At 39.2% G+C, this 23876-nt stretch overlaps 1 protein-coding gene and 1 pseudogene across 1 annotated transcript in view; one reads left to right on the plus strand and one right to left on the minus strand.

Moving 5' to 3' along the window:
* KIF6 (kinesin family member 6) overlaps positions 1–23876 on the minus strand; it is a 167311-nt gene that overhangs the window by 36297 nt on the left and 107138 nt on the right. The window contains exon 15 of the mRNA XM_086482232.1: positions 18895–18950. Coding sequence (XP_086338358.1) covers positions 18895–18950 — 56 coding nt within the window. The remainder of the gene's footprint in view (positions 1–18894; positions 18951–23876) is intronic.
* LOC147415914 (adenylosuccinate lyase-like) lies at positions 15665–18209 on the plus strand (annotated as a pseudogene).

Here is a 23876-nt window from a genome sequence, read left to right on the forward strand (position 1 = left end):
AACAGCCAAGCTACGTTGTTCTGAATGTTTTTAGAAAACAAAACAAAAAAACCCCACTACCTACTCCTTGTCTATGAAACAGATATTGCAGATTCCTATTTTCCTGCACAGGAAGTTTTATTCTTTTCGATTATTTCTAATTCTTTTGTATTTAAAGTTATCTGTAAAATTAAGAAAAGCCTTCAGCTATGGAAAACAGGCCAAGTGAAAGAACTAACCTCACCTGCCTCAAACAAATATATACCAAGCCAACCCTCCATCTCAACTGTACTAACAACCAAAGAACCCATTCAGTTAAGTAAGCTCTTGATTTTTTTTACCTATGGACAAAACCCCCTTGATTAATAATTTTTACCAATAAAAGCGCAGTTAAATGATCAACACTCATGCTATTTGTGCTTTCAAAGCTTTATAAAACAGCTCTGTTGATGACAACACTCAGTGAAATGCGATTAATTGTATCAGTTTTTTTCCTCAAATTGCTTTTTACCATTCTGGATATTTAGATCCTTGTACTCTATTGTACTGTATCATGCTGGGTGATGTTACACACTCAATATTGAACCATGAGACAGATACAAAACAATTTGTAGTAATCTTGAGATTCATCTAAATGGGTCACCATTAATTTAAGGTGCTTCAGAAAAACATCTATACATTTATCTTCATGCAAGGTCTCAGAAACTCTCTTATTTGAGCACTGCGAGCTGCAAAAAACGCCACTGTCATTTGAAAAAATTGTTCTTGTAGTGAGAATATGCTGTTTATCCAGAGCCAACTGAAAATAAAGGTGACATGAGTTCTCAATCCTGTTAATACATGGTTTTAGTAGCATCATTGCTCTTTCTTTAACCTTGCTAGAAACAGATCATCAGCAATCTAAATGTTTTGCATTTCAAATGGCAATGAGGTCTACCGAAAAAAAAGCAAGCCAAACAAGTCAATGAAACTAAGATGGAACAGATAGATTACAGCTTGGAATCAATACAAATATGAGGAAACACAAGAATATGAGCACTGGTTTTTAAACAATTATAGCCAAGAGGCTTGACTTTCAGTAACTGGGAATTTGCTCTCAGCACAACTGGGATGCAGCGCACAGAGGCTGCAGAAGCCCTCCTTTTATTGCAAGATTTGTTAGACCAGCCAGCAGCGTGGAACTGTCCCAGACGCTTCTCCCTCCCTTCCTTCTAGCTTCCATACACTTCTGCTCCATCCATGACATGGACCGTGATGTTGTAAGAAATCTCGTCCTTCTTCTGGTCTAGTGGAAGGTGTCCCCACCACGGCAGGGGGGTTGGAACTAGGTGATCTTTAAGGTTGCTTCCAAACCAAACTATTCTGTGATTCTACTTGGCAGCTTCACAAAAGAATGAGAAGTTGGAACCAGACCACCTGTAATCAGAGAGGAACCAAAGAAAACTTCTCCTTCAGCTAGAAAAACAAAACTCCAGTCTTACCATTCTTACAGAAAAAGAGTTGGGTTTTTTTCTTCTATGAATAGAAATAGAAAGGTGACATTTATCCAATTCACTTAGTTCAAACTGCCTTTTCAGGGCAGGAAAACCTGAACTTCATTTCACAGAGAACTTCCTGAGGAGAAACTGTAATTGTATTATGGGAAAAGTAGCCCAAACAGGAATTCTGGTTCAGAGGACATGATGGTATCATGAGGCACCTGACTATAATTCCATACCAAGACTTAGCCAGACATGATTTAATCTTTCAACTTGTTTTAATCCAATTTGAAATTTGACAGTTTATTTAGATTTCCTTTGGAAAAAAAAATGGTTTTCATGTAGAAACTTATTTTTGACAAAACCTTAACATTTTCTGTGCATGTTTTTGATTAAAGTAATCTCGTTCTGTTTTCACTACAAATACTTGTGGGGGAGAACTAATGTTTCTGACCTGCTCTACTTTTCTGCCTCTGAGAACACCATCACCCCAATGCAAGGCTCGAAGCTCGGAAGTGACAGAAGTAGGGGATGATTCCAGTTCTGCTGCCAGCACAGACATTCCCATATAAACAAAAGGAAGATTTCAGTCTTTGGTACTGCCAGTTCCACAACCTTCATAAACACAAATATTTACCCAAAGAAATATGAAGAATCACATTCTCATCCCCCCCTCCCTCCACATCTCTTCCGATTCCAACAGCATAAAGTTGTGACAAGGTAGTGCTTAAATGTGGTTTACAAAAATTGAATTTAAGACTTGGAGAACATCTCTCAACATATGGCTAATTATGTTTTCTGAAGTTTCACCAAACAAGAAGCTAAAAATAGGTCTGCAGCTGATACCAAATCATTTTTTCCAGTGGAGTCATTCTTCATTTGGAGATAACAGTCCCAATAAAATGTTGAATGCTGCAACTCCACATGTTTTGGCAAAAAAAGTAGTTTTGGGGAATTTAAGAATTCACTCAGCATGCAGCCAGCTGTCATTAAGGCTGTGATAGATCTGTTGCTTTTGGCCTGTGTTTCTGGACACATGTACCATCCTGAGGTATGGAAAAGAGATGAACTGGTAACGCAGAACTTCAGCTTTGCGACAGGAGGCAAAAGCAAGGAGGGAGATGGAGAAGACAAAATGGAATAGAGAACTCTAAGGCTGATGTAAAACAGAGGAAAGTATCCTATATGCTGACTAAATACGACAGAATCCGTAACTTGAATAGTATGGCTGTCCTTTAACTGCTCTGTGTTCTTCCAGACCGTTTCAAGGAGCTGAAATTATCTTCCAATTTATTGCAGACAATGAATGCTTTGGCAATACTGCATATGCTTCACAGCAATAAAAGAATGAGTATGTTAAAATAAAAAAAAAAATCGCTTTAAAAAAGTAAGCGTCTTTGGTTTTGGTTTTGTTTGAGTCCACATTACAAGTTTTAAAGTTTCTTTCATGTTTTATCAGACCTTCCATACAATACTGTTACAAGGTTTCAAAGACTGCTAATTTAAATGATAAAAATACTGGACAAGCTAAGAGTACACACACAACCTTAACTCTCTCCCTTTGAGAATATTTGTTGGTATTGATGTGGACAGACCTTTAGCTTGATGAAGGGTCTCCTCTGACTTAGTAATTGACAGGCTGGAGCCTTCATCAATAAATTCTCTTAATATTTTCTAATACTTCTCCTATTATTTTACATTTTCCAAGCCTGTGTTTAGCTTAAGAAGTCCTAACCCGTGACACTGGGACAGCTGACCCCAACTGACCAAAGGGATATTCCAGACTGTATAACGTCACGCTTAGGAAGAAAAAAGCTGGAGGGAACAAGAAGGAAGGGGGGATGTTTGAAGTGACAGCATTCGTCTTCCCAAGTCACCGATGTGATGGAGCCCTGCTTTCCTGGGGACGGCTGAACACCCGGCAGTCGATGAGAAAGAGTGAAGGAATTCCCTATTTTGCTTTGTTTGTGCACTCAGCTTCTGCTTTACCTACTAAATTTGATTCACAAAGTTCCATGCATCCACTTGACTCAGATAAAGAGTCCTGCTGAACGAGCGCAAATTAAAGCTGTATACTCAGCAAATAATCACTGAGATAAGCCTTCAGAGACAGAAAGGAGAGGGATCACAGAAATTCCATGAGCCTTGTAGAGATATATTTTAACTGAGCTTGAGGTCAGAGTTGTAGCAGCTTACAAAGGATTTCTGAAGGTAGGAGACATTGAACCCAAACGGAGGTATCCAAATAGAGTAATTTCTCAAATGGAGAATATTCAGAGATGATTACTGGAAATCTTACCAGATGTGTTAGATACTTTTGAAAACTTGGTGTTGAAGTTGTATGAGAACGCATCCTATGACAAAAAGTATCTGACAAGAAAAGTGAAATAAAAAAAAGACTCTGCTCTAAATCAAAATCCTGCAGCACTAAGAGCAGACAAACTATTCAGCCTTCCTCTGAACCAGGGAAATATTTGGGGGAAGTCTGGACTCTTCTTTGCAGCCTTTGTCCTTCTCCCATGGCAGAAAGATATCAATTGGCTCTATTAAGACAGTGTGCAGAGGCAAAGTAGTCTGCACTAGTAACCTGGCTCAACACTAGTTCTGATGCAAATTTTGAGGTATGTGTTTGGTCACATCCCCATGTAATTTGACAAGTCCTAACTTTCAGAAAGCCCTTGGAGGCATCAGGAAAGAAAACAACACTATTGCAGCACTCACAGCCTCCTGACTACAGCATACACATTCTTCAAGACATGAAATACAGTCCTCATCAGCATAAAAAAAAAAATATTAATGACAATACTTGAGGTAACACATTGTAAAGTATAGCCTGCTGCAGCAGATTTCTGCTTTTTGTTCACTGAAGAAACATCTGCAGTGGTTTACTGGCTCTGATTTCTCCTTTTCCTTCTCCCTTCCCTCTTTCCCAAGGCTTGCTGTCAAAGGTTACTGCCCACACAAGCAAGTGGGTAGAAGCAAACGTCTGCCTGCATTCTGGCTACTCCAGCATGGTTTGGCATCTCAACTCAAGCCTACTGGCAATTTAAGCTGTGACACTACCATCGAGTCAACTGGAATGTCTGAAATACTAGTAAATACTCTCTTTTGAGAGCTGTGTTGGGAAGAAAGGACTGGAAAGAGTAACTGCCAGCAAAGAGATGGGGCAAACCATTGGGAGCAAGGCAGCTGGTGGTATTTAGAACTCATCAGTCAGAGACCCCAGCAAAGACAACAGGTTCAGAACTGGGAGCACAACCCTGACTTCCACACCAAATCCGTAGTTGCAAACCACAGCCCAAACTCGGCACACAAACACACACACTTGGGAATGCACCATTTTCCCAACATACTCTCATTCTTTGAAGTTTAAATATCAGACTCAAATGCATGCATTATACTATGATGTAGGATACTGCACATTTTGAGATTACTATTTAAAATATCTGACTAGGGCATGTTCCCTTCTTTGCCATACTCAGCTGAGACAATAACAGTTTTTATTGGCGCATTTAATACCTTCAAGCATGATCAAAGTTACAGACAGAAAGCTTATGAGACAGCAGTCTTTGCCACTAATTTCTACAGGATGACACTGTATTTGACTTCGCTGATTATTCCTTGAGCTACTCAACATATAGTCCTCTCAACTCTGTCCCCATTTATGAGCATTTATTTCTAACCTCCATATTAAATCTCCTCCCCATTTCCTACATGTTCTCATTAGTTCTGGCCAGATTACATCATACTTTTTTTTTCTCTCCCAAAATTACTTACACTTTCTGATTGATGGGCATTCCTGTAACTGCTCATTGCTTGGCCTGCATTTCTACAGCACCCTTTATCCCATATTTTTTTCCTAATGGCCTTTCGTGCCTTCTGGCTGTTACGGAAAACAAAGCTTTGATAGGGCTATACAGCAAAGCTGTAGAGAAATAGAATTTATTTTTCTGATGACAGCATTCTGGACTTCTCTCTTCCTCTAAGTACAGACTGTCATTGGCTGCATAGCCCTTAACTGAACAGCTAAATTGAGCTGCTCCCCAAGGTCCCATTCATCTATGCGAAGGAAATGCTAGCATGTACCACAGTTCCCATTCACCCAAAGGCAGAGGACTCCTCTCCATAGAGAGCAGAGTATGGGAAGTGGCTAGTGCACAGAAAATTCTAACAGTCCACGTACACATTGCTAGGATATCTAGGACAACCAACAGAAAGCACCAAGGGCTCTGGACTGCAGTTCAACATCTCCTTGAAATTGGAACTCAGAACCTGGATGCTTTCTGAGTTTAGAAACAAACGCCCAGACCTTATTCCATCTTCCCAAGGTTGCCTGTCACTAGCCAGCTGGGTTTTTTTTCAAGTTGAGCTCAACACTTCCCAGGCAGTTTTAGCCATCTATGGATGTTTACCAGCAAGCACACTCCCAAGAGACTTCAGCAGAAGGACACATCATTTCTGGATTCTCAATGGGTAGATAATAGGCAGCTCAGTCAATAAAGTAGTGCTTCCGTATGCACTAGCAAAGGCAGTTTGTTTTATTTCGGGAATTAAAGTGAATAATTACTTTTTTCCTAGATAGTGCTTCTGAATTTAGGTGCCTAAATTTCATTTAAGCTATACCTTAGATGCCAGAGGGTTATTTTAGGTATTGTCCAAAGTTAACAAATATTCTATGTATCTTCTTTTCATATGCTACAAAAGAGACAGAAATGATGCACATCTGGAAACCGTTGCTCTGTTGTTTATCACATCTATTTGTTCATGAATTAAATATTAAGCTGGCCCAAAAAGCATGGCTGAAAAGTAATGCCATATGGATAAGGAATCGTAATCTGTGAACCTAGTGCTCTGGATGCTCATGTGACTAAATGCAGCTTGTCTCTTGATTATTTCTGAGAAATTAACATGAAGGGAAAAATAAGGAAAATTAAGTCAGAGGAACAGCTTTGTATACAGCTCCTCTCTCTTTTTTTTTAATGACCAAATTTAAGATGCTTGAAAAATAAATAAAGGGTCTTAAAGCAGAAACAGGCAAAGTTAAAGACAAAGAATTTTACCCTCAACAAGTTTTCTGGTAATAATGCATTGGTCTCAGTTAATATTTTCAATAGAGAGTGAACATATCCAAGTATAAGATGGACAAGGTTATTTCTGTTACAATACTGCCTTCATGGCTTTGTAATTTCTATGCAACAATTTGATGTTACATTTCTTTCTGTGACGTTTTTTCTGGCCAGTGCTGCCCAGCAGAAAATTAAGTGTAGAGTTCCAGGCCTCACTGTATAATTCAGCTTCACAATCTTTTAAAATTTTGCTACCCAAGAAATTGCCCTGGAACTGAGGTCATGTTGCTGTGTGACTTCTGAGCAGATGGGACATACTCAGACTGACATTAGGAATCTGACAGATATGACATAAAGCTAAAAGTCATATAAATTAAAAATACGGCGCTGCAGCTGCTTAGATACGCTACCATGTTTTGAGGGCTTGTCAAGGTTTCTGGAAGACAGAAACAAGGTCAGAGGGAGAATGGGTGCATGCCCTTTTTAATGCTCATTTACTTGTAATGTATATATCAAGGCTTTGAGAAATGGCTTTTTGAGTGTTAGACACATATTAGCATCCCAGTAAAATCTGAAACAGCTTCCTATAAAGATACAGTATATATTTACTGGTGTGGATAAGCCTAAGTCTGCTTCGTGAATTGCTCAGCAATTTAAAACACAACCTGATTCTGCATAACTGGCACAATGGTGTCACCAGCTCTGAACAAACGTCTTCCCTCAGATTTAACTTCACAAGAACTTCTTCATAATACAGCTGTTCCATGTTGATTGCACTCCTGCTGCAACATTCGTAACCAGCTGTGGTGACATCACTAGTCCTACATGATTAAGAAACTAGTTTGATTAGAAAAAAACAGCTATTGTATTTTAGTACATGTAACTACGTACACACACGTTGCAAGTCTGCGTGAATGCTGTCCAGATGTGTAAATGAACCACAGGAGCCCATGAAAGACAAATTTAGATTTCTGTTCTCATGAAGAGGTATCATTCTTCGACAGTGCTACTCTGAATACACTAAGGTCTACTTCTCTAGAGTTTGAAGGTTTCTTCACTCATAAGATCTTAAGCCATCCAGTACTAAAGACAGATGTGATCAATGAAAACTTTGTACAAAAGACTCCAGGATTTCAAAAAACCCTTGTAATACAGCATTAACTATCATCTAGCATCTTCTCTTTAAAAGAGCAGATTTAACAGACTGACTTAAGAACTTCCAAGCCTAAGAAAACAGCAAAATGCAGTGTAGCAATCCAGCAATGACTACCTGTTTTCAGTCTGTAGACAGCCTACAAGCAGAAAATCTGTTACTGAGAGGTACTTTTCCAAGTTTATAGTCATGGCAGTTCATAGCTTGATTAAAATCAAATGAGCTTGGTCCATTTGCTTTTAGTTATTCTAGTGAAAACCTTAAGTAAAAAGTGTTTACTTGGTTTCTTCCTGAGTGTAACTTTTTCCCCTGAAAATACTTCTGTTTCTAAAGAACAGAACATCATTTGTAATAATTAGAAAATGAAAATGTTTCCTACATATGTAGATTCCAACACAGATCCAAAGAAAACATTAACATCTTAGGCCTGGAGCAACTGTTACGCTAATAAGGTTCCTCTGTTTAAAGAATAGCACATCAGGGGAGCGTAATAGAGCTGTTCAAATGAATTCATCCAGTTTGGTATTTTCTGAAGAAGTCATTTGGTAAATCATGTTTTCTCATTCTAAGGACTCATTCAGCATATGCATAGTCACCCAGGGGCATTGCCTATTGTTTGAAAGTAAAACCAAACATATGTAATTTACTCTGAAACAATGGACAATATTTAGCATTAGCATAAACATATGCATTGCCCCGTGAAACCAAGAGACTTGTACCTTCCAAAATGAGTTTCCTGAGGGCTGCTGCAAAGACATTTCTATATGACCAAAGATGGTATCCTCTGCTTATAGGGAGAAGCAGAAAAAGGAGAAAGGCTGCCAGAAAGCTGCTAGGGCGCTCTCACTGTCTTGTCCATCTCAGCTCTAACAGAGTGGGGAAGACAAATCCTGCGCCAACCAAGGACTGACAGAGACACAGCAGTGACATCTTCCCTGCTGTCTTCTCTGACAATTGCCCAAGCATGACCTGCGCCGGAGCAGTGGCAGAGCAGACAGCTCTGTTACAGCTGCCATCAATCCAGGTGTAGCTCTGAAGCGAGACCAGAGTTAGACCTATAACGTTTACATTGCCTGCGGTAAGTACAGCAAAGATGGATTGTCTCTCCTGATTTCAGAAATGCACAGTAACACTTCACAGGCGATTATAATAGAGTCTCTATTCTTGTCTGGTTTTCCTCCTTGTTCGCACATCTTGCTACCAGTTTTCTGGGGGCTGTCATTCAGCTAAAAGCGTTACTTTATCATTCATTGCTTAATCATAGGTTGTTAAGAATTGCACTAAGCAAATGTAACTGCACGACCCCAACACAACGTGAGCCCTGCTCACATTGAAGTGACTTTTGAGATTCTAAGCAAAAAGTCTCAGGTAAGTCAGAAATATGATCTATTGATTACAAACAAGCCAGTTAATTGGTTACTCTGACTCACTATGAACACTGTGAAGAAACAAAACAATTCGTTAATACGAACCTTTCACTGAACTGCTAGCAAGAAAGAAAAATATACTCCTGCCACTCTCTGCTTTATATTATGAGCCAGCTGTCTGCTTCTGGAACAAGAAAATAGGCTGTGGAAACTTTCGTCACAGCACTGAGCCTGCCCCAAGATGGTAGCAACCAGTTACCTATTTACAGTTATTTGCCAGGCCTGTGTGAGACGCCTGACTTCTATTCTGCATTACAGCACCTTGAGAGAGATCTTATGAAAGATGCTCTGGGAGATCACAGCATCTTTATACTGTGCTCTACAGATCCCTGGCTAAACTGAGCCATACAAGGCATGCCTGAAGTGAGTTGGGCCTTGGTAGAAAAAGAACTTTAACAGAATCAGAGTGAAAGTAAGTTATAGTTCATAATGGAAAGAAGGAAATAAGTTAAAATAGGAGTTGTAACCAAACAGAAAAACAACATATAGCATCCTGCAAAGCAAAGTAAATCCCATTTCTAACAGAGAACAAACTGCAGATGGTGACAAGGTGGTTAAGAAAATTAAAATCTGCAGAAACTCAGCTGGTTTTCTGTGTTTTCAATTCCAAGCTTCCAAAAATCAAAATGTAACATTTAAAAAAAAAGATTCCAAAACTGCAGTCATAATGGCACAATGATTAGATATTTTTCCAAAACAAACACACATAGGAACTGTGTTTTTTCAGCATTAGGTTGCAAAACAATTGGGCCAAGAAATTAAGGAGAAAGAATCTGAAGACTGTGTCAGCCATGCTGAATGGCTTCAACTTTAACAGCTACTGCTATTTTTGGTGGACACATAAACATGCCTCCTTTATTACAAAACTGCTTTGAAAGTGACCTGGAGATCAGAAACAGACTGGGGCTTCTAGGCACTGGGCCACGTTGAATAACATCCCAGCTGGGAAATTACATCTGGGGGACTGTTTGTCCCCACGGACTGTTTTCTGTTCTGTTTTTCTCACAGATGGTTGCAGGTTTTGCAGAGTTGCTGTGCTTTGTGTTAGTCATAAGTGACATCCTTCAGGAGAAATCAGCATAGTTACACACACAAGGTTAAATATGGTGGAAATACTACTTGTGTTCTTTTTTGACACAACTGTTGTGCCCCGAGACCAAGACTGACTCTCTGTTAAGCAGCAGAGGATATTTACAACATGCAGGCATCTTCCCAGGAGAGAAGAAATCACAGAATGTGAGGTGTTGGAAGTGACCTCAAAAGATCATCTAGTCCAACCCCCCTGCCAGAGCAGGACCACCTAGAGTAGGTCACACAGGAACGTGTCCAGGCGGGTGTTGAATGTCTCCAGAGAAGGAGACCCCACAACCTCTCTGGGCAGCCTGTTCCAGGGCTCTGTCACCCTCACAGGGAAAACGTTTTTCTTTATGTTCATGTGGAACCTCCTCTGCTCCAGCTTGCACCCGTTGCCCCTTGTCCTGTCATCGGCCATCACCGAGAAGAGCCCGACTCCATCCTCCTGACACTCGCCCTTTATGTATTTATAAACTTTGATGAGGTCACCACTCAGTCTCCTCTTCTCCAAGCTAAAGAGACCCAGCTCTCTTCAAATCAGTGGAGACCAAGTGTATCGAGGTTTTATTTTTATGTATATCCCAGTGCTGGAACAGAAGTGGTGAAGCAGTAGGCAGGCATCCTCTTTTTTTCAGAGAGCTTCCAGTCTACACTGACGTGTACATGCCAAATCTCCTGCTTCTCATGGCAAACCACTGATTCAGCTTGTTCTAGATCGCCAATGTGGCTGTTCATCTGGAATTTCTCAGGTACTGAGGAGTCCAGCTGGGGTAGCAGCTGCCAGGCTGCCAGAAATCTTAGACCCATAAATCATTGTACATGCAGAACGCGTGCAGAGCGACACTGAGCAGGCTTTGTAGAAGCCACCTGGGCACACATAGCACGTTTGACACCTACAGAATGTGCTGGGTGGGTTGCACAGCATGCGCTGCACGAGTGCCCAGTTGCACATACTCAGCAGATCCTGAGCATGTCAGATTTACTGCACTGCTCGGATTTCTGCCTGCAAAGGAAATCCGGGACACTTAGTATTTCAATGCCAAACACTGATGGATACGTTAATGCTTGGTTCTCAGGGAGCTTTCCACATCAAGAATGAACTCCGATCAAAGAATAAGATGAATAGCAAAGAGCAAATTCTCTTGCTGCTCTTGCAAGTTATGTCTTTCATGACAGAGTACTCAGTGTGACGTTTAAGGGCAGTATACAACACTTATTTCACAGCATAGGGTGAAACATTTGCTTGTGAAATAAGAGCACTTGAAAGACCACATCACACCTGTTGTATCATTCCTGAAGACTAGGAATGAGAAAACATTTAAAGGTAACCACCTTTTAAACAGAGGTCAGTCCTAAAGTGACTGGCTAAGCGCATGACAATGGATTGCTATCAACATCAGAGGAAGGCTGAGCAGCCTCAGTGGTATAAAGCTTGGTGAAATTGTGAATACAATTCAAGGAGGCAGCTTTGGAGACCTCAAAGGTGGACTAAATTGCAATATATTTCCTAGCATAGGTGATATAACTTGTCTGTTTAAAACAATTACTACTATATCTAACGCTTGTTGCCCTTTATCAACTAAAACAGTAAAGCCAAATATAGAAATATTTTCAGAATTTTCTTTTAAATCCTTACACAAGTAGAACTGAAAATGACCACAGCTAGAGTTTTTCTTCAGTGAGGCTCTCAAGATTTCAAGTTCCATGGACTCTAAAGGTCTCTGCTGAAAACAGCAATTCATACTAAGCTACCTGAAGAATGGAATGCTGTGGAATGATATTATTGAGTTATCTGTTCATTAAATCTGCATACTGAACTCATTTATTTATGAGTTGTTTGCATCTCATTTGAACCAGATTTGCCTGTGGAATGTAACCTTACTTCTCGGAGTTTCTCAACCCCTTTTTAAACCAAATCTTGCCATTTTTCTTCAGCACTAGTCATTTCCAGTAAAATTCACTGAGCACATAGATCAGATATAAGTCTGTGTAAGTACTTGATACTTTCTGGAACTAAACTAGAACAGTGATTTAAACTAATCAGCAGCTATGAAGTCTCAATGTTTGTTTCCACAAAAGAATAAGTATCTCAGAACATTACACTGAAGAATGGAATGCATTTTAAAGCACAATAATTTCTCCCTTATTATAGCCTCACTTCATTCATGGCTGAAACAATGTCTAGTAAGCCAACGTCTCCGACTCCGAGTACTTATATTAATATAAAATCAATACAGAACACTACCAATAGCATCAAGCTTTAAGAAAACAACACATTGACTGATGAATTTTCTTTTCGTATAGAAAACCATCAGAGCATTTTCATTTCATTTAGGTTCCATGTAAAGCAGAAAAATTCCAGCCTTCCTAATTACATAGACTTCTTCAGCAAAAGTTTTAAAAATGCTTTTTGCTCATGCATGACTTCCCTCAACCCTTCCAGTCCATATCATCACAGCCTAAAATATGCATAACATTCCTAATACCATCCTTGGGATTCTAGTTCTTAATTAACTGATTCTCCTTTTTCAAAGTAATTTATTGCCTGCATGTGAAGCTAAAACAATGTAGATGCACAACATAGCCAATAGAGTGCCCTCGGACCACCTCTGACTGAAAAACATCACTTCATCTTATTTTATATCTATGCAAAAATGTTGCTATTGGTTCCCTTCATAAGGTTGTGCAAATATAAAGAAAAACCTTGCATGAAATACTCTTAATTTGGAGTTTAAAAGTGGGTCTACTTGGCTTATCTCCGTAGAATGACCATAACAAAGTAATTTTTTTGTGTATACATACGTGGAGTCTTCCACATAGAGAAAAAAGTGATTATAAATTCAGGTTTTCATTATTTAGCTTCTGATTACGTTTAGTATCTACTTTGCATCCACAGAAATAACAGTACAAAGTACAAGGCAATGAATCAGAATTAATACTATCCTTTAGCACCGTGATGTCTTGTCACTCTCCCTGAGTCCTCACCACTTCAGTGTAGCACTCCATCAACTGTGATACATAAGGAAAATCACGGGAATAATTTGCAAGCAAATTAAATGAAGACTCTTCAAGAACCTTGCTTTGCAATACTAGGACATGCCCCCAACTAAAGATTATAATTGGCTTTGGTATCATATGATCTTGTGCACGAAAGTCAAAGCTTGAAACGAAGCAGAGCAGTGTAACATCTCAGCATTCCTGTGGGTGTAGTTGCATCATCATCATCATGTGCACATAATCCACCCACCTACCCTTTTTCATTCCAAGAGTGCCTGTTTCCTCACACAGTTATTACTCCCACATGAGTTTGCCCTTCCTCTCCCAGCTTCAATCATAATGTTAGCTGATTTCTGGACAGAGTAAAAACAACAGCTGCTTCCCTTTGGGCATTAAATACATTTAGTACACTTTCTTCCCTTAGGAAAAAACTAAATCTAATAGTGGTATAAATACCCCAAAATAAGACAGGCATTTATAGGGATGAACTGGAAATCTTTACTAATCTTAAATGCATCTAACACATAGCACATTCTTGTATATAGGCAACTTTTTTAGTCACTACATTCTGAATTAATATATTGGTTTAATTTACAGTGAAAACAGTATTTTTAATTCCCCCAATTCTAACTTGCTGCGTGATCAATGTAGTAACAGTTGGGCCTCTTTGTTATTTAATGCTTTGCAGTTTGTTCAGGTGTAGACTTCTCTTTGCTATCAGAATCCTTTCAACACAGAATGTTCTTGGAATTGTGTAAAAACCACCTTGTTGATAACAGCATCATAGAAATAAAAAACTCTGGCCAATCCTCATAAGGAGAGAAGTTTTGGCTTTAGAGGTTTTGTCTTTGTTTCTCACCATCCAGCTCTATTTTAAGTGGCAATAAATTAAATTATTTTTCTCCAACTTGAGTCTGTTTTGCCTGTGACGGTAATTGGTAAGTGATCTCCTCGTGTTTATCCTGACCTACGAGCTTTTTCTTACTTTCTCCCCTCTGTTCTGCTGATGAAGAGGAGTGAGAGAGGGGCTGGACAGGTGCCTGGCAGCCAGCAGAGGCTACCCCATCACAATGTGCTAGGGGCAATCACTCAGGTTTTATTTCAAGAAGATATTCTGTACTTTCACTACTCTGAAATTAAATCCTGGGCTTCAGCATCAAATTTTCTTCACTAGGTCTTCTTCAGTAATACCAAAAGATCTATAATTCTTGTTAAAGACCCTAACTCTTTGGAAATGATACAATGCAAACAACACTTGCAGTGGCACAGCATGGTTTTTTCATGAGAAAATAAACTATTTTTTTAATTTTTCATTTAAAATACAAGTTTTTGAAGTTCTTAGTGTTGAACTAGAAAGACAAAAATTTACTTGTGTGTCAGTGCTGGCCCACTTTCCACTTCTCCTACACTGGTGACAGTTCTCATTCGTTCCCTGACCTCTCAGTTACTACTTTTCAGTTTTACTTCTGTTGGTTTTCTGTATTTCTCTTTTAAAGTCTAGTCCTTGGCTACATTCTCCAGTCATATGTAAACAGTTCTGAATAGTCCACTCTAACCAATCCAGACATGTCTAGATGTTCAAAATTCGTGCTTCACGTCTCTGCCTTTTGATAGTGTATTTATGCAGTGTATCGACTTTCCAAAAGAAGTGCCCCTTGATGCTTGCACCAGTGCCCTCTGCTCCTTTACTTGTGCCTATACAGAGATTTGTGTGATAATGCAGTAAACAGGATCACTAAAATGACCTGGATTAGAAACACTTCCCTTTTTCTTTTCTAGGTATGAGAAAAAGAATTTTCATCCTACAATAAAATTCACCTTCTTATTTCTAAGAGGTCATTGTGAAAAGTAAGTGTGATGAAACATCTAAGATACAGATATTATTTTCCATAAAATAATCAAAACCCCTCTGCATTCTCTGCAGAGCTATTAAACGTAAGAGGAGATAGAATCCAAGAATATGTGGTATAATAGCAAAGAGGCATGCTAGCCACAATGTCTCCTTTCTGATATTATAGTCACTCTACACTTAAAACTCCAGCTTACATCTAGACATTATTTCCCTTAATCTTTTTATGTAAACAATAACATCAGCAAAAGCCTACAATGAAAATCTTACTGCAAATTTCTTTTTCCAGCCCTAACTTCCTGATGTTTTTGAAATGCTAGCGTAATTGAGAAGGGGTCGGAGTATTTTGTGTACTTTTCACTGCAAAACGCTAATATTTCCAAAGTCAGAAGGCAGGGGTATTTATGACACAAAACTTACAGCCAACTGCTGTCACTATTTCAAAACACAATCAGCCTGCATGAAATGGGCTCTATGGCCTCTGTGGTGCATAGTTTTATACTAGTAAGTGTAGCTTAGAAATAACAGAAACTGATATTGATGGGTTCTGTTCTTGATGGCGCACAACAAGGCAGCCAGGAATGCTTAAGGAAACAGAAACAACAATAAAAGTAAATTAAAGATCTAGTTGCAGGCCGCAGATGACTCTTATTTCTCCTACCATGTTTTCAGTAAAAATTTGGCAGGTTAGTAACCTTACTTCGCATCTTTAATGGTCTTCTGAGTATGTATGCTATGACGAGACAGACTTAACTGAAAAATTGTTTCAGGCTGCTAAACCATATAAACTAGTGTAATTGCATCGACTAAGCTCAATCAGCCAGAAAGTCTCATACTGGATGCAAAGATTTAATAATTGTTAGAGAGGTGCTAATAGGTAGATTTATTTTTATAAAGAAGGCTGGACAGGAGAAAAGGATAGATGAAAAAAATATAGTATTTCTATTAACCAGAATAGTAATTTTCCCATGCTGCATAGAGTTACACAGAAGGAAACCAATAATTCTCAAGCCTCAGACATCAGTGTTTAAAAGCCATCCACAAAGTAGTGTACGTCTGCATAATCTGCATAGATCAGCATATGGATAGCTATGATAGGATTCAACACGGACGGAATCTCTTGCTTATACAGTAGGATTACATTATGAACTGAATAAAAATATTCTTTTTCCATTTTACTACCAAAATTTAAAAATGGCATAATGAAATTAATCTTCAATTTGAAAACACTTTACTTGTAACTGCACTTTACATACCAAACCAAATCCAACATACATAATTTTGTGCAATTTTTCTTGGAACTTTGGAGACATTTCTCATTTGATTCTTAAGGAGCTTTTCAATATTCACGTGGACTACAAGCTATGACAGTTTCCTACAGGAGGCATATAAGCATTGTCCAATTCAGTGATTTTTTTTTTATACAGCTGCTTGTTTTGTTCAAGGGGCAAGTTTGGGTTTTTAGGTCACATGTACACATGAATACGCACTCAGATTTTTGTATCATTCATGTTCCCCAAATATACCTCACTGTTTCACTTCTAACACTGAAGAACTTAACCCAAACCAAATTTTAAAACAGATGCTTTCGATTGCAGGAAAATCCATACTCTACTGCACTATAGCTACCAGAAGTTTTGCCTAAGTTACTGGGGAAAAACTCACACTGATTCCATCCAAATGAAGAATTTATTTTAGATTTTGCTGGGATCCATGGAAACAGAGTCTTGAGAGGCTACATCTGCATTGCTTTGTTACAGCATTTCTGAGAGGTGCCACAGCAGACTCCTGCAAGTCTCACAGGACTTACAGACCACACACCTTGTCCTAGTGTGACACTACAAGTGGTACCTTCAGGACTGACGTGTCCCACCACTTCTTGTACTGTCTCCCACAGCCTCCAAGCATTTGTTTCCCCCTGCCCCAAGACATTTGCAACAGATATAGCGTGTATGTGGGGCAGTTGCTGGGCTCCCATCTTGCAGCACAGTCACAGCCCCAGGCACTGAGAATGATGCTTCTGTGTGGCTGCTTATCGCTGGGGTTTGCCGTGCCTGCTCCAAAATGGGATTTCAACTTCAGCAAGAGAAAGAAGTTTGACACTCAGTGCTGACTTTGGCTGCATCTCATTTAGGCCAAGAAATCTCTTGGGCTTATCACAGACAAGCAAATCTAGGAGGCAGAAGTAAATCAGGACAATGTGGACTTCAAGATGGCAGCAGAGAAAAAGAGGTTGTACCTTGGTGTGATGGCTCATGTTGACACCTGTGCACCCTGCAGGCATTACTCACCTTGAAGATGCTTCCTGTTACTTGGCATTGTCCTCCACAGCAGTTTCAACATGCTTTTCCAAGTTTACCGGGGGAAAAACCTACTTGACAGGCCTTAAGTAAGCTTACAAGGACACTGGAGACACCCATAGGTACAAGCTGGATATGGAAATGCTACTTGCGTGGGCCAATTTGGGGACATACATTCACAAGTTCTGAGCAGATATTGATGTTCTGACCAGTCTGAAGGAGACAAATGGGCCTACTGAAGGAAGGCAGGTTGATTCAAGCATCACGTCTTCTAGAAACAACCCAGTGCTCAGAGCAGGGTTTCTAGAAGAGCCCTGCAGCAGGGCTCAGCACCTTGCGTCTCTGGTTCTGGATCCCTCCCAAACATTCCTCGTGCTGTGGTTTGAAAAGACAGCGCCATCATGGCTGAGGCTTTCCGCATAGCGGACATAACTTCAAATATACTGCATAATATCTCTGAGGGACTTGTGGTATACCCGAAGGTGACTGGGAGGGGAATCTGGCAGTAGCTACTGTTCGTGACCACAGAGAATGTAATCATGGCTATCGTGAAAGTACAGAGCACTTGTCAGGAGCGCCATGAGATTTTTGTCCTTTCTCAGAAGTCAACTACTGTTATAAGACAAGAAGTGATGATAATGACTTCATTGTCCGTGTCTGTGCTATTGCCACCCAAAAAGGAAGCAGACAGAAAAGGAAGGTCTACAGCACTGGACCTGGATGCCAGATCACATTTAAATCTAGTCCCTCACAGCTTGTATTTGGAAGCTTGAAGAGAGTTGGTTCAGCTGACTGTGTGCCTATAGGAGGACACAGACCTGATCTCCAAAGACTTCAGGGACAGAGGACAAAACTGTGTTTCACATCTGACAGAGAGCCCGAATAGCCAGTTTTTAGGAAAGAAGTTACATGTTTGGAATCAACAGAACTCAGATACCCATACCTAGAACATATCAAAGGCTGTTAGGAGGATCAGCTAAGTCCTTGCTTGGGGTTGAATGTATCTATAAGTGATTTCTGGCTTTGAACAATCTGAAATTGGAAGCCAAAAATTACGCTGTTGGGGCCCCAAAGCAAAAAACAACGAAACCCCCCACCAAGCTGAGGCACTCCTCAGAATTGCTCTAATTAACCAGTACAAAGGAAGTGCAGATGGGTAATTCAACAGTGAAATCACCTTTATCAGAAGCTACGTACATTTATAGATAAATACAATCCTTAATCCATAGGTATCATAATTTGAAATTATGGTTTTGGATCCTTTTATCCCCAAATAAAGTTCAGAAAAAACAATGTTAATACCTTAACTTCTTTTGATAAATTTCAGACATCCTGCCAAGTAAAGAAGGGAGCCGTTTTTCACATTATGATATTTGAAATACTCAAAACTGGTACATGAAATTATTACTGCTATCATGAGCTAACAATTTACCTTATTTGAAATCTTAGTAATGCATTGACTCTTTTCTTTTAGAAACGAGAAGCTCTTCCTATATCCTGTGATTTCCTCATCCAATCTAATGCTGTGATTTCCTCAGCTAAAAGGTAAAATGAAGTTATAATGTACTCACTTATTTTATTTCTCGCTTCATTTAATTTTTCTCCAAGGCATTTAGCTTCATCAAACCTGTCAATGCAAGCATAATGATACAGAATTAATCTAAAGAACAATAAAATACAGAATTACTCAGGACTACTTTTTGATTTGTATATAGAACTAGTTGGAAACAATTTTCCATCAGAAAAACTTGTCCCGTCCAAAAGAAACCATTTCTGAAAGAAACCATGCAACAAATAGTTTTACTAGACAGCTAAAACAAATTTAGTCATCTATTTAAGTTTTAAAAACTATGTTATTTCAATTTTAACAATTGGATTCTCTTAAATATTATAGTACACTACAATATTAATTTTAATGTGCTACATTGCTTGAAATATTTTAAGGGTACAGCTATAAAAGTAAAAGAAAAAAACCGAAGCAAAGTCAAAATGAAACGTTTGAAAGTATTAGGACTTCTGCTCACCATGAATTTTCAAATTTCAGCCTGTAATTTGCACATTGCTTTTTGTGCTGTGTGAAAATATACACCCCAGTCACTAAGAAACCTCTCGAACAGAAATATGACAAACCTAAATTATTCTGTTGTTCTACAGAGAGTCCTTATGTGAATGCATACTTTCAAATTACATTCAGCTCAAATACCAACATGAGCCCAAGCTAGTCACATGAAGATATGCAGATAGCAAGCAAGAAGCAGGCTGAGAAGGATGGAAACAAATCAAGGAATCAGGCTTTGGAAACCCCCTTGTTGTAGCATGCAAACAGCTTAACCTCAAATCAAAACTGGAAATGAGCTTTTTTAAAACATGAAATTCCCACTAGGTGTATTTCTAAATTAATTCACTGGCCACTTCCTCATTATATTCAAATACTCAAATCTTCACATGGTATGGAAAATATTCTAATGACCAGAAGTTTCTTTATTAGCTTGCAACTGCTCACTATAAGTCTTGCTCCTTAGGAAATGTGTCATATCTATGTATATCCTCAAAAAACAGCTGCTTGCAGAGCCTTACAAATTCACTTATATTCTCTGCATTCCCTACAGTCTGCTAGAAGTTGATGCCTTCCCCCTTTGTGCTTTTTTCTGTCAGTTTTCTGATCTTTTACAGCAGTTGCTGTCACAATTATTCTCTTACACTTATTTAGCTCAGTGCTATAGAAAACTGTTTAGGACAAATGGCACACATATCAGGCTTTCAAATGTCAAATATATTGTGCTGTAAAAATAATGACAGTCAATTCAATGTACAATGACAAAGTCTGAAGGGTCTCCGAGAGAACTGAGGCTTGTTCAAGGAAATATCCATTGTAATAGCCTAATTAGTAACAGCTTAAAGTGTAGGAGGATTATTTGCAGCATTGTGACACTTGTAGGACATTAGGCTTGACGCGAAATTCTGAATTGTTACTTGGATGTGTACAAGTTAAACCTTGCTGAACGGGGGGGCAGAACTAATACTTAATTATCGAGCAAGTCTTTGGCTTGGAAGAGTCTTGGTCTAGCCAAAGTAACTGAGGAAACCCCCAAGTTGTACTCAAAAGCAAAATGGAGCAGAGAAATACGACTTCCCCCTGGAGAGGCGGGGTTTGGGAAAAAAAAAAAATCGCCCCTTCTCAGTCAGCCCATTTCCCTGTAAAACTGAAGTTAGAGTTTCAGGAGCCTGCATTCATATCTGCTCATGAACATCTGTTTTCAAGGCCGAATTAAACGTGGCTGAATGGCTGACGCTGGAGGGTTCCTCAGCACTGACTGTTTCCTACATAAACAAGGCAGAAGCTTTTGAAGCATCTGCGAGACTTTTTCCACTGGTGTTGACTTCGAGCACTCAAGCAGGCCTTGAAGATTGTGTAAAGATCAAAGGGAAACACTGCCACGTACCTCTCTTTCCCTCAGCTCCCATGAGCCAAATACTAGGTTCATCTATTACTTAGTAATCCCTGAGGCAAACCTCCCAGTGACTATTGTCTCCGATTCACGTTCACAGAAGATTTAGTTGGACAAGTTGAAGCGAGCTATCTATCCAGCCCTTGTTCATAGGTTAATGCCAAGAGTTGAAGGGGCCATGCATCTGTTTCTCAAACACCACAGTTTATAAACTGGCACAATAACATAAACTGAAATTTGGCATTAATTTAAGACAGTCCAACAGATTCCGTCTGTGACTATGAATCATAGTCAAACAAAATAAAGCAGATAAACACATAAGATTTAATGCTAATGTTTAAAGGGAAAAGGCTATTTCTGATAGTCTTCTAATAAAAAGGTGATATTGCTATGAATAGTGATGAGTGAACAATTATACTCTTAGCTGATAAAAGTATCCTACACGGACACCACTCCATAGAAAGGCTCAAGTTGCCAAATCATGACTTTGTTACCTACAAGATAATTATTTCATGATAAGACCCCAAAGTGAATTTAGCCACTAATTTTAGCAGAACAAGTGTTTTTCAAAGATTTCTCTCCTTGGATACAAATGCCAGTAATTAGAAAATAAACAGTTTGAAAAACAAATCGCTAACTCCTAATGTAAACCAAACCAAACCAAACTCAGAGGCTGTCTAGTGACAGAATGGAGACATTCAGTGAAAAAATGAACATAAAGTCATTTTTAATTATTAGAAATTACAAGTGACTTAAGTGAAACTCATCATTTCCATGAAAGTCATCCATAAGTACTGAAGAAACAAGTCAGCTGCTAACCAGCTGAAACACAGAAAGGAAGGAAAGAAGAAAGTGGAAAAAATTAATACAGAACAAAATGGAAATTAGATTTATATCACATCTGTAAGCTCAGTAGAATTTTACTACTGGAAATGTTGACTAGAATGGGATTTAAAAGATTCATGTAGTATGCAGTGTTACATTGGAGTGGCTCAGGTGGGAAGATTTCTTGGTAGTGTATTTCACCAGAAAATGAGATGCATTTTTCTCCTTCGTAGAGAAAGAATGCCAAGACAACATGGTTGCATTGAGAAACAGGGTATTATTAGGGTCTCTGGAAGTCAGGTATAGGAAGTCCAAATTGTAGGAATCTCATTCTGTCTGGGCAAAAACACAGATTTTTTTTTTGAAGCAGGGCAGCAGTTATTAATGTACAGAAGGAAGAAATGAAAGAATTGCTTTGTATTAACTGCAAACTAAGCTGTAGAAGACCACCTTTTCTATCTTACAAAGCCACTTCCCATAGGCAACTGTCCTAACAGGATAGCTCAAATCTATTGTCTTTCACTTGAACAGTCAGTAAACGAACTTCAGAGAGAAATTATCCTCAACTATATAAGCTTCCCCACTTTTTAAATCCAGAGATGGTACTGAGGTACAACACTGAGCTACTGCCCCTGTAAAGAGCTCTGAAGTAGCAGGTGAAAAGTTTCACGTCAAAACCAGTTTTTCTTTTATATATGTTTTTCTTAAACAAGACAAATGCTTTTCAGGATTTGATTTAATTGACCAATTACATTTGATTGTTTAGACACAGGTAGTTACAGAAAAAAATGTGTATTGTATATGTATGACTATATATTGACATCTACATGAATAACTTCAGAGCCCAAGCAACAGTTGCAACCTTCACAGCCAAACTTCCAACCAGGCTCACTGGCAGTTCACCGTTCAATTAAAGAAAGTTATAACGCACACTTGAAGTCTTATGGAGATGAGCCAGGGGCTCCTGAGGTAATAGGAGCCAACAGGGAAACACCAGGTGTTCCTCCAAGCAGGTGACATGGCCAACAACCCAACTGAAGTGCCTCTACACCAACGCATGCAGCGTGGGCAACGAGCAGCAGGAGCTGGAAGCCACCACGCTGCTAGAAAGCTACAACCCAGTTGCCGTTACTGAAATTTGGTGGGACGAATATTGTGACTGGAGTGCAGCTACAGGCTGTGCAGAAGGCGGCCTATAAGAAAGATGGGGGCAGTCTTTTTAGCAGGGCCTGTTGCGATAGGACAAGGAGTAATGGTTTTAAAGTAAAAGAGGGCAGATTTAGATTAGATACAAGCACGAAATTTTTTGTAACGAGGGTGGTGAAACACTGTTTTCCCAGGTTGCCTAGAGAGGTGGTAGAATCCCCATCACTTGTAACATTCAAGGTTGGATGAGGCTCTGAGCAACCAGATCTAGTTGAAGATGTCCCTGCTCACTGCAGAGAGGTTGCACTAGATGGCCTTTAAAAGTCCCTTCCAACCCAAATTATGCTATGATTCTATGATAATTAGCAAGTCAAGAAAGTCTACCCAAAATACCCAGAGGAAAAAATAAGACAGCTAAAAATAAGTAATTTGGGAACCAAATACTGTTTGTGGTATGACAGAAGTGGTTATGTAACTATAAACAAAATTATTAACATGAGAGGCCTACGTATAAAGCAAAGTTATGGTAACCTTAAAACATGTGGTGTCCACACACTTCTTCCTGTGCAATTTGAACACTGCCTGGGAAACAGGGCTTTTGTGTAACTAGTTCAGAGGCTGCATTCCAAATTACAGACTGGACTTGATATAAATCCATTCTAATGAACTTGGTGAACTTGGAGCTATAGGCATCTTTGCTAAAAATGGCTGCAAATGGCAGGAGAAACCTGTCTGGCTCCACAGTATCAACATTCACTTTATCACTGATTTCAGCAATCAGCTGATGCACATTACAGAGGCTACCCAAGGCATTAGTCTGAATCTTTGTCCTTTAGGGAAAGCAAATCTGCCATCAGACTTTGTGGGTTCTGTCCATCTCTATTACATGTTCTGAAACCAGAAGGAAACACTGGTTTGCTTCGTGGTAATAACAAACACAGAATATACGGCAGAATTGTGATTAACTAGAGGAAATGCAGGGCGTTGTTCAGAACTGTATTGCTCCCATTATCATGTTGTGACCATGAAGTGTTCTGCTCAATAGACAGCAACACCAGAAATAACTGCAGAGTAATAAATGATGTAGCGATGATGCAGTGATGTGGCATCCTCTAACATATTGATCAGAAAAA

This window comes from Leptosomus discolor, chromosome 2 (assembly GCF_034619465.1).
Source record: "Leptosomus discolor isolate bLepDis1 chromosome 2, bLepDis1.hap2, whole genome shotgun sequence".
NCBI classification, from domain to species: Eukaryota; Metazoa; Chordata; class Aves; order Leptosomiformes; family Leptosomidae; genus Leptosomus; species Leptosomus discolor.